At 41.1% G+C, this 12,535-nt stretch overlaps 1 protein-coding gene across 24 annotated transcripts in view; it reads right to left on the reverse strand.

Moving 5' to 3' along the window:
* ADGRL3 (adhesion G protein-coupled receptor L3) overlaps window positions 1–12,535 on the reverse strand; it is a 525,110-nt gene that overhangs the window by 215,130 nt on the left and 297,445 nt on the right. For all 24 annotated transcript variants that reach the window (XM_027899091.1, XM_027899095.1, XM_027899078.1 and 21 more), the window contains exon 5: window positions 8,077–8,186. In XM_027899091.1, coding sequence (XP_027754892.1) covers window positions 8,077–8,186 — 110 coding nt within the window. The remainder of the gene's footprint in view (window positions 1–8,076; window positions 8,187–12,535) is intronic.

The raw sequence follows: 12,535 nt of genomic DNA on the forward strand, positions 1-12,535 counted from the left end.
ATAGGTTATTAAAGATGGAAAGAAATACATTCCTCTTAATGATGACAGAATTGTTCAGAGAAAATTGGGAAGTATGGGGGACATGTTTAGACAGTAAATTGGCAGCAAATACCTACGGGCGTCCTATTACAGAAAGATGAAAAATACAGCTTGGTACAAATGACCTAAAGCCAGTGGTTTCTTTCCATTGGAACTCCTGAAAAGCGTGTTTGCAGGGGTCAGGCTGCTACGTCTTGTCAGCATCTTTATTAAGGTAACACAAATCTATTTCAGACACTGCAAAGATGCCTCGTTATTTGGATGCAGAACCATCAGCTGCCAAGGTGGGAGGATTGCAGCACCAGATTTTCCTTCTTCTTTCTGACCAGTATTGGTTTCAATTTCCATTTTTGCTGAGACAATATCTGTTATTTACTATGCTAGAAATGGGTATGACAAAGAATAATTTCTTGAAAAAAACTAATGACTTCAAATAGCCTCAGGTTACCAGGAACCTGACCCTAAGTTTGCTGACACCAAAAGAAAGTTTCCCTGCAATTTAATGGTCTTTGATTCAGATTCAAAGGCCAAAGGCATTCAGGCAACAGACTGAAAGATTTGAAGGAACTTCTGCTTTAAATGATTGGCTAGACTCAAACCAAAAATATATACTGTCTCACTTAAAAAAAAAAAAAATCAGCTGCTGTGGGTAAAGATTGTAAAAGAATAAATGGTACACAGAAGTCACACAGGAATTGATTTACTCCCTTATATTCATAATCTTCATAAAATAAGTTACACTATGCATCACAGTTTTCCACCTTCAACTTCCATAATAAACCAATTATAGAGGCCCTTGGGAGAACTGACAAGGTTCTATATCAAGAAAAACAGCGTATGTGAGAAACACATAACAGATCTATGCTAAATTCTTTGACTTATTTAAAGTCTGGATCTCCACACTGCAAACTTTTGTGAGAGTGAAGTGATTGTGGGAATAGGGACGTGAATTTTGCCTCTTGTAGTCTACTACAGACATCTTTTTATACTCTCTTAGAAAAATAAAACTTCTTGCAGCTGTAGTTGCTTCAAAATATAATAAAAGTATCAACAAACCTGCAATTGAACATCCTGTGATCAGCTGACAAGTGGATAGGTGCCCTGGCTATAACAGACTTCAACTCTTATCCACTGCAGCATTTCAGACATAAAACAACTAATCAAAGTAGTGTGGTGACACAGACAGCATGTGCAACTCAAAGACACACAGGAGCAAAACCTGCTGTTCACGCAGATATGATTTTCAGAATCAAGCACACTGCAAAGACAGAATGCATCAGTGAATAGAGGAATTTCAATACTTTAGGTCTGAGACTAGGGAGTGGTCAGCTGGTTCAGGAGATGATCAGCTAAACACTAAGAAGAGAGCAACAGAGAAAACGTTACTTTTTGCCCAAAGGCTCATATTAGAATGAGTAGAAGACATGATGAAGCGTTCCACAACCTTCTTTTCCCAGAAGCATACTGGAAATTACAGATGCAGCAGGTAGTGATGGCCTTCCTACTATAGAGATTGCTTAATATTTTTCTAATTTCTTCTCACAAGAAAATCCATAGTGTTCCTCCTGACAGCAGACCTTAAAACCAGTATGCATTACGGAAACAGATACTGGAAATCACCTTGTTCCTTTATTTTTAGCCAACCTCATCTCAAATTCAAAAATTACCCACATTACCACTTATTTCACTATGTCTCACAAAGACGTTCTTTTTCCCTTCATCTCGGGCTACCTTTGAGGTTTCAAACACCTTTATTTCCCTAGCTCTCAGCACTTAGTTTTTCTCCCCTTCCTGAACACTATACAGAGAGCTCAGCCTCTAGGTTTGCAAAGCCCCATAATATCAGGTTATTTTAACCAAGGATGCTTTCCAATGGGCTGTTGTGTAGGTGCACTCTCTCCACAAACACACAGTAAAAGACAACTCATACGGGAAGTAACACATCCTTCCTTTCTGCCTCTCTGGATTAAAAACAAAACCAGCAAGCAAAGCTGGGAGTTTCAGTGAAAGCAAAAAAAAAAAAGAGAGTTTTTTGGCCACAATGCCATGAAACTGTGTGCCTTGGAAGAAAGGCAATTTGTCAGCGGGAGACAAAGTAAAGATTCTTTGCTCAGAAATAATCATAATGGATAGTTAGGTCTGGTGTTGGGTTTTTGGTTTGGGTTTTTTGTTTGTTTTTAATTACTGTTCCTAGCCTTTGCACACAAATAATTCATTTAACAAAATAAAACAAAGGAGGCCTAGCTTCAGGAGGGAATTTGCTCATTGCTGACTAAAACGCCAACAGTCAGGTTTAATCCCTTGGGAACATTGGCCATTTTCACTATGGGGCCTCATGAGACCAAGTTCTCTTGGGAAAAACAAAAAAACAAACCAAACATAAAACACAGGGCAAAAGAAAAGCAGAGAAGCCACAAGCCCATTTGTTTAACAGAAACACAGCACTGCTCTCAGCGGACAAACACTGTCTCTCAACCGATAGAGAAGGCGGCAAGAAAATGCACAGACGGAAAGCCTGGAGGCCACATAATGGTCTTACAGCACTCCAGAAATAATTAAGAACTGCATTCTTGGGAAAAGTGGTCTCATTAAATTGTTTTCAGATTGCAATTTTGTCCCATCTTCTTCCTCCTCTTTCCCTTCCCACCAGCAATCTTAGAGCAATGAAAATATCAGCTTGCTTTCCAGTGCTTGTATTCTCTTAAAAATGTCATTATTCAATTATGTGTCTATTCACTGGCCCTAAGGTCCAGCAGAGCAGATATTGTGCACCTTCATTTAATGTTTTTAAATGCACTTCAGTCCACTTGTGATACAATAAAACTTTATTGAATTCTGTTCCCACATCACGCTTACCATCCCTCACTTTTATTGATATGTGAGCCCATCTACTCTTCTATCAGCAATAAAAGGAATACTTCTAGCAAGGCTATGACCTTTCCTTCTATCACTACGGCAACTGGGAAATGTGATTTCAGGTTCCATGTTCAAAAAGAAAAAAAGTCCTAAGAAAAGGAGCGATGAACCCTGCTCAAGCATTTTTTTCCTTCCTCTTGTTAGTATGACTGAAGCAGGAAATTCTCTGTAAGCACCAAAGATATTTGGTGCCCTCAAAACATTTATTTGCCTGTTTAGCCAGACTGGAAAGGAAGGACAATTTGTCCTTCTTTGGAAGCCATGAACATTTTTCCCTTGAAGGAATCAGCTCTTTGAACAGATCTTCTCAGTATTAAAAACTGATGGAAGACTTGTTGCCTGCGTGTGAGGCAAGCTGTCGTCATATGCCGTGCCCAAGGCACCTGTCTCACTCCCTTCTGCAGTTGCCAGCTTTTCCATCAACACAGCAATAGGCTTGTCCTCATTGAGTCTACATCTTTTTTTCCACTTTGCCCTATCCTATAGCCTAAATCTTTCAATTCCCTATTAAAAAACACTGTTTCTGAAGGATAACAGTGTACACGTTATTCTGTGAACTCCAAAACCTAGAATCTAAGGGAATTGGGAGCACAGGAAAAACTAAAGGTAAATCACACTCATCTAGCTAAATTCTTTTTTCCACACTACGCTGGGTCCTTGGGAGTCAGTACAGTTGTCTCTAGAGGGAAATGAACAGAAAAAAACATTACAAAATACCTCTAGTGCTTTCAACTCATGCCATTTTCAAAACCTGAATAAAAACTAAACCCAGGCAATCCCCAAATTTCAGTCAAAGCCATTGAGTGATAGTGTCATCCACAAAGGGCAGTCCCAGTGCCATGGCCCACTGACCATGTGTGCTCAAGAAAGTGAAGGGAAGGAGGCTCGACATGCTCAAGCTGGTTGTTCACTCCATTCATGCTTCTCAGAAATACATGCAGAACTACTAAAACATGGATGGTTTGAGTTGTAAAGTGTTACATACTCACAGAAGTGGTATTTGCACTGGGAAATCCAACATTTGGTTGGTTCCAGTTTATTAGATTATAAATTGAAAATCTGGCTGCTTAGAACGACAGCTAGCTCAGCCCCTCTCCCACCACCACTGGTCCTGCAAAACCGAACTCTCTTGCTTGCCACCAGCCTCACGTAACAGCTTCAGATAAATTACTCATCTGCTTTCTGTGCCGGCTCATAAGTAAAATTGGAAGGCCCTCAGCACATTACAAAGGTGAAATATGAAAAATTACACTCCTAGATGCACTGGCACCATGACAACAGGATTGTACAAGCACCAAAAGATGACAGTGAAGTGTTTCTGCAATGAGTGTTGACCTAGCTTCACAAAACCACCTCCACCACTGCTGTTCCCATTACCCATTTAACTCCACTCGGCAAAGGAAGAAGGGGAGAGGGAAGGGATGCAGTAGGAAACAGCAACAGAGTACTGGATCAAAGGGACCCTCACCATGTCAGGTTTCTCATACTCACACACAGCATACTACAGCCTAAAAGCATCTTGAGCCACCTCTCCACAATAACACGTGTCCACAGGTCTGGCAACAGCAGACTGCAGGTCTGCAGTAGTACACATTCAAAAAAAAAAAAAAAAAATCAAAAACACTCTCTTGGTCAGTAATTACCTAAAGAAAATTCAATTTAAGAAAACTGGAACGGTAATTTCAGAAGAGAAAGGGCAACATTTAAAGCAGGTGTCAGAGAAATACACACCCTATGCTAAGGCCTGCTTTGATAAAGACAAAATTAATTTTATGACTTCTTCTGATACCAAAAATACAGGACAAGTGATGCCACTGAAGCCTGTCAAATTAGGTCTGGTATCTTTTACCTACAAAAATCACCAGCTTTTCATTTGCTTTTCCTTGTCAGAGGGCAACCAAAAAAGTCCAGACATTCTTGGAATGACTGTCCATTTTTGTAGAAGGCAGATTCTACCACATACAGTGACTACAGGATCTGGAAAATAAGGCAAGGACTGGGCTATCTGCATAACCATCTGTCCCCTTCCCCATCTGCTGAAAGTAACTGCAGCCCCATGAAACTCTCTTTGCAAGGGGTATCTCTAGTAAACACACAGGAACGTGGTGTGTGAAGTAATATAAAGGACATTTCACAATATATGAGCTACTGTAGTTTAAGGAGGTTTGGTTTTCTCCTACCTGAGAGGAAAGGGGATGTTTTCCTCTTGAAAATTTTATGAGCCAGTGGTGGAAGAGTTAATAAACAAAATCTCAAGAGAAGCAGGCTCCCCAATAGAGTTTTAAATCTTACATAATTTTTCTCTGAGGCAGTGTAAACACTAGCACTATATTGAGCATAAGTGCCTAAGGTCAGTCCTAACAACATCTGTTAAAGATGATTCCTAAACTCTGTTCTCTTGAGATGCACACACAGTCCCTTCTGCTGCTGAGCCAGCAGTTGGGTAAACCCTCTCTCAGTCCACAAAGAATAATTTGAAACTGTAAGGAGTAACCCATCTAACCAGAAGGAGGCAAGGTGGAATTGCACAAAAGTGCCTGATTAAATTATTAATTCCTTTATTACTCAACTGATGTGTTCCTTTAGGACATGGCCTTATGGCAGACACCACCATTCACCAAGGGCTTGGTGCACTGAGCACCCAGGGAAACGTCAGCAGCCGAGGAAAAGTTTTCCTCAGCACCAGAGAACCCATAGAGTCCCCTCCCTTCCTCCAAGCAAAGTGTCACACAAGGTGCATGGGTGTGGGGAGTGAAGCTAAGGCAGCTGGACCCGAAAGGACTTGGGCAACAGCCCAAATTTGGCTAGAGGAGCTGAAGCACCTGGGATCAGTGATAAGAACTGACATCTTCAAACAACAGAGGCATCACTGAGGGCATGAAGGGAGAAACAGATTTCATCCACCAGGCATAGCTTTGGTCCAACCACACCTCTGCTGATCTACTTGCCCAGAGTTGATATTTTCCCTATCACTTGGATGGCTTTCATTTGTGGGGCAACAGTGGGGTCCAGGCAGGGGAACATCTACAAAATTAAGCTGATCATTCTGAGAGAAGAAATGGAGGCAGTAACAAACCCACCACTTCAGGTAGAAGAATAAAATGGGTTTCCCACTCCATATCTGCAGACAAATGGGGACAGTTTGCCTGAACACAACCAACTTCTCTGGTGCTACACTGAATAACAACACATGAAAATTTGATCCAAAATTTCCTAGGTAATGTGGAACAAGCTCAGGAGACTGGATCCTATTTCACCAAGTGCTCATCCCTTGTCTTCCCCCTCCATAACTCTACTTGCAGAGGCAGTAGATTTGATTCATGAAAGAAATTGAGGAAAACAGCCCTCAAAGCTCCTAACTTAATTGCAAAGGCACCGTGGCAGTTGCTGATGTTTTCCTACCCACATTCAGATCATTAAAAAATACTCAATCCCTACTGTACCTTTGGTATTGAGCAACCTCTCACAAGAGTTATTTTACATCTTGTACACAGGGCCGATTAACGCCTCGGGGCACAATAGTGACATACTACCTTTCCCACAAGGCATCACTATCCCTCTTTGTTTTACATGCAAAAAAGGCTACAGAGGGGTACTAGGTAATGACTACTGCTTTACCAGCCCAGTCTCCAGGGGGAACAGCATACCTCATCACAAATCACAAGGAAATACAACCTGCTATGACAAACTGAAAGCAATCTCCCCTCACCCTCTCCATGAACAGTGTCGATTCTAAAATGAAAGACCTCGTTTAGAGTGGAATAACTCCAAACTGTAATTTGGAGAATATTCTGCCCACTAGGGCAGACCATAAGCCCCTGATGTCACTCTTTCCGTGGTTTAATAGCTCACTCCATAAAAAGTACTCCATCATTGCAATTAGAAGCTTCACATTTTTGTTTAGAAAAAACAAATGTGGACTTGCTGAGCTCCCCACCAGTAGAGAATCCAAGCCCCTCAGCCAAGAGGTCCCCTTTGCTCAGAGAGGTGGTCTAAGCTGCATCCCTTGCCTTGCAGTTTCTCAGAAGTCTTCCCAAATGGTAGCAGCAGGCAGGTGGCCACCTCCTGCATGAGGGATGGAGACCACCCGAGGGGCTGTGTGGTCCTGCTTGTTTTCCCTCTGGACAGTGTGCCTGTCACTGCTCAGACATGTTTACTTTCCTGCAGCCCATGCTTGAGGCAGCAAAGAAGATGGTCTTAGGCCTCGAGCCAAATCCTGGGTTTCAGCAAACTGAAATCTCCTGCTGCACTCTCAATACAACACTGTGGGCCGAAAGCATCCATTCCCACACCCGTTTTATTATTTTGAGGGGTGTGCTATAAGCTCTGGCCCACTCAAACAGAAAACCTAGACATGGTGTTGTTTATTCACTGCTCAGCTCCTCACAACTGCTAATAAAAAGTGCATTCCTAGTATTATCGTTATTTCTTTTCTGAGGTATGACCTTTCTGACAGTAGGGCTGTAACTGCACCTAACAAATTCGGTTTCTACAGAAGGCAACTTCTGATGTACACTTAACTTTTTCTACCTCTAAATTTCCCGTTTGGCACATACTGCTGTAATCTCAGATGACTGCCTCAAAAATTCAGTCTAAATGGCTTGCCTGTAATTTGCCTTCATAACCATGGAAGCTTATAAGTTAGTATATTCTACCACCAAACATCAAATTTCCCAAAACATTAGCTTTCTACCTCCCTAGTGATACAATACCGTACATATAAAGGCACTTATCAAATGTCACCAATTACATGGACATAGGTCAGCTGAAGCGCACTGCTGTATGATTACAATCATAAATGTCTGTGAAGAGAAGCTGGAAACTAGAAATAGTCCTCTGGTCTGCTTTCTCTAATGGGGTTTCCCAAGTGTTTTCCAAAGATGATACGGTACTGTTAAACCACAAAACACAGAAAATATGGGGCATTATTAGAATATTTTAAATCTAAGCACAAACCTTGCACAGAGAACAAGTTTTTGTATCTTATCAGCTCAGCCTTACATGATGCACATGGTTTGGTTTACTCGCCCTTGGGCAACAAGAGACAAGCTCAAGGCTGGTCCAAGTCTCCATAATAAATTTCTATTAAAGAAACAAATGCAAATATATCAAGATACATACTGTAAGGTACACATTCGTACTGCACTTCCAGGTACTTGTATGTCCCAGGGCATGGGTCTGGAAACACATCAGGGCCAGCAACAACTGCACACTGGGTCCGATTACTGCACCTGAAAAGCAACAAAAGTGAGAGTCACAAAACAGACCAGACAGAAGGACAGATCAAGAAGCTGAGTGGTCCCTCCAGTGTTAAAGAAGAGCAAAGATGCAGAAGCCAGGACTTCAGCATCAGCTGGGGAAGCTCACCAGTGAGCATGGAAAGGCTGGTGGTAAATCCCAACATCTTCATCAGCTTATTGCCAAAAGAGAAGAGGCTTGGTGGCATAACCCTTCCCCTCTAAGCAGTTCTTACAGCACCAGGAGCTATTTCTTTAAAACAAAACTTAGAGGATGAGTCAAAAAGACATTTACAGGTACATGATCATCTGATTCTTGAATCCCAAACACCATCACAGTGACCTCAATTAACCTTAAATACCAGCATCTGCACCAAACAAAACGTAAAGACTAAACCAACAATAACGGTGGTAAAAATTAATCATTGTATATTTTACAGCAGACATACCACTATGATTTACAACATGATTACAAAGCATACCTACAAAAACAGTTATCTTTTACAATACTATTTAATGCAAAGCAAAGACCAGAAACAGCAACACTTGACCGGGAGGGGAGGGGGGGGGGAATCACCAAATAAGCTGCCTAAAATCCAAAATAATGTTTTTCACACACAGCCTATTAAGGAAACCTCCCAGTCTGACCATTCACAAGACAACACACTTGCACTAGCTATAAATGGTTAAGTTTTATTCAATCATTCTGCCCAGCACAGATGCATCTCCTGAGATGACATACTTTTTCCAAAAAGCAAGCATTGATCGCCATGAAGAAGACACACAGAAGGAAGTGACCCTGGCTGCTGCAGTGATCATCTTTCAGTTCAAGAGCACAAACACGGAGGTTGGGTCCTGCAAGATGCTTTTCCTGAGGCACATATACATGTCCATGGGTAACTGATTTGTGCACGTGTAGAAACCCACATTTGCCTCTGCTTTTGTGGTACAAGCACCCCTATGTAAAATTTTAGTGTAATTTGGGTATGCAAAAGCATTTAGAAAACAGTGATTCTACAGCCAAAAATCCTCTGCTTCTTTGTTCATTTAAAGAAAAGAGAAAAATACAATTAGTCTTTTATTTTTACGCTTTTGCGTGCCAGAGAGAGACTTCCTAAGGGCTAGACCACTGCCTTTACTTTCTTTAAGATTTTGCCTCCTCTGACATGATATGGGACCCCTGACCCTCCTGCTCTTCTGGCAGAAACTGTGACATCCAGCACAGAAATCATTTAGAGTTGCAGTGGAAATGCTTCATGTTTACCTGAGGCTATAGTTTGTCAGCCTTAATGCGGATTTTATTTGAGCCCATAAATTAAAATTGATTCATTAGTGACTGCCTTAAGCTCCATAATTTCTTTAATTTTATGGAAAGATTAATAAGAGCTGATACACTTGCTCATCAGGCTGTTTTGCTGGATAGCAGATAATCCAGAGGGCTGGGACATTCTCGTGTTTTCTAGTTGAAAGACAGAACTTATCACAGCAAGTGAGTAGTGTTATCATGCACACAGAAAGGTAATTTTCTTAACAAAAAAAGTAACTTCGTCCTCACCTATGCTACTCACAGATAAAAGGCCTGGCTAGGATATCACAGGTAGCTTGGACTGTGCAAGTGGGCAGTCTTCCAGGAGAGGTTTTGAACATCATCCAAAATTTCACTTTCAACAAAAATCCTTTACTGGGCTCAATGTGCCTTTCAAAAAGCAATTGCTCTGGCCTAATCAATAGTCCTCCAGGCTGAAGGGACAGCCCTGGCCACGTTACATAGTATAACAGCAATGGATAAAAGATACCTTTCAAAATCACAAGTAAAGGAGCACAATTATGAGGGACTGGAAGTTGGGGGAGGAACAAACACATACAGGGTTCATCTGTGCATGTTTTCTTTCTGTCTGCAAGGAAGCATTTGCTTTGAATAGTCAAGCATTTCCTTGTATCCTTTCTTTTTAATGAAAGAACTTGGACAGAAAAAATAGAAGTGAAAACATGCAGCCTAGAAAGCTCTAAATTCATAACCAGCATTTCAAAACTCGGTTTGGAAGCTGAAGACTATGAACACCAGTTTTAATATCACCAGAGAGACTAAACCCATTGAGATACAAAGGGAAGTGTGGGGAACCCAGGGTACTGCTTTAGTCTTTTCCTCCCAATTCTAGAATATCCTGAAGCTCCCCTTCATAACTCTAGAGTAGGGGATGGCAAATTCTACCAAGAATAGAAACCTGAAAAGAAGGTGAGATCAAACTGTCAGTGGAACCTTGGGGAAGAAACATGGGAAACCAAATGAAAAACTCCTAAATAAAATCTCAAATACTGTGTTCTGTCAACATCTCACAAAATTAAGAAAAAAAAGGGCTATTAAAAAAAAAAAAAAAAAAAAACACCACCAAAAAACCCACAAACCACCCAAAAAACCCCACAACAAACAACATCAAACCCAGGAGAACTCAGCCTTCTCTCTTTTTCACACTCATTTCATGTGGGCAGCAAAACTGCGTCTGGCACTTGGCATTTCGAGTTTCCTTTTATCACCCCAGGGTGAAGCCATGCAGGTTTCTCATTCTTAAGGGATGAGGACAATTTTGACTAAAGAAAAAAGCTAATACTATTACTGTCAGACATCAGGCTACGGAAATTTTAAGGGGAAAAAGAGGTAAAAACTACTCATCATTAAAGCAGTGGTTGCTGTGCTTTTGCTCATATATTTTACCACTTTCACAAGAGCTTCTTGGTTCCTTCAGTTTTGTCATATTTCTTTCCAGACAGATTAAAGGCCCAGGTGACACTAAGTGACATGGAAGAAGTGACACAGAAAAAGGAGATGTGTATAAGAAGATGAATCTGTAGCCTTGAAAATGAAGGCAAAAAAAAATGTAACATATTCATGCTTACTCCATTCCCAGCAAACCAGCCCACAACTTCTTCCTTGTAAATCACAGGATTACACACGGAATATTGGGATTTCATGGCACTTGGGTCTTGGTAATACTCACTCCAAACTCCTGGAAGTTGTGAGGCTCAGTGCTGAGTACTGACCTTTCCAGTCAATGCAACAAGGATCCTTTGTTCTTATCTTTTTTAGTTTTGGTTTTGTTTTCTGTCATGTCCCATCTGCTGTTCCTGTCTTGTCCCCCACCCCTCATTCCCCTTTTTCTTTTTGTCCTCTTTTAATTCTTGAAGGAAGATCTTTACCAACCACTGGAGCTACAGTTTGCAGAAAGAACCATCACCGCACCAGCTTGAGTACACATCTGTCTCCTCTACTGGGCAGTCACAGAAACACCACCCAGGTCCCTTAGCTATACCCTAGAAGCTGCAGCTCTGCATCACATTGGATCCTCTTCCAACAGGGCAGGAACGGTTTGCATTGATGGTTTAGAATAACTGTACTCCAGAAAACTATAGTCACCTTTTTTTTTTTTTTTTACACCCATCTACACCTCTGATTACTGCCTTTACACAAGCACTTCTTTCTTCTAGCACTGATTCATCGGCTCCTAAAAAGAAAACCACTTTTCTTTCCCCTGCATTGCCCTGCAGCTTTCCTAAGCAATCCCTGGTCTCTTGGGGTATCTTCTCACTTTCCATATGCTGTGATGCCAAGCAAACAAGAGAACTGTGGGAGGAATTCGGGAATTTAGGGGAGCAGATAGACAACTTTATGCCTATTACAGAAACAACTCTCATTTTATTAGTTTATCCAGCATTTTAATGGGAAATGTTCTGGAGACATGGAAGAATTAAAGTAGCCACTCAAAGGGTTTCAGTTCCCCTTATTGCCATTTATCATGAAATCTGACAAGAAATTCATAGTCATCCTTTTTTTTTTTTTTTAATGTGTTTGTGTGTTTTATTTTGCAGTCTTTATTTCCACCTGCCATTATTCCTCTCCCTGTTGCTCCTTGAAGTGCAAGGTAGGCATGTGAGTAAATACCTGCTTGTCTCAGGCCACCTCTAATTGCTGCTGGGATTTGTGGACACTTTGCTTGAACCAAGAGTGTCCACACAGTTCACCAAGAGCAACCAAGAGACCACAAATCAAAGCATAAGCCAAGATCTGCATTTTCACCCCAACTTGAAACACTGATGACAACATATATTCCTGTGTGTTCAGGAAAACAGGATACCCCAAGCTCTTCTAAAAAATCAGTCCAAGGTACTTGGCAGCCTTTAATCTTCCATCATCTCATAAACAGAAGTTCATGTAATTCATATATATGTTTTGGAGTGGGAAAAGTGTAAATTGTCCCAGTCACTAGAGAAGGGGGAAAAAAAAAGGTGTGGGGGGGTGTCTTTATTCATTCTTTCCAGCTAAATTTATTCCTACTTGTTAAGGTCCC

This window comes from Empidonax traillii, unplaced genomic scaffold, assembly GCF_003031625.1.
Source record: "Empidonax traillii isolate 1590-97213 ecotype Southwest subspecies unplaced genomic scaffold, ASM303162v1 scaffold637:size711352, whole genome shotgun sequence".
Taxonomy (NCBI): domain Eukaryota; kingdom Metazoa; phylum Chordata; class Aves; order Passeriformes; family Tyrannidae; genus Empidonax; species Empidonax traillii.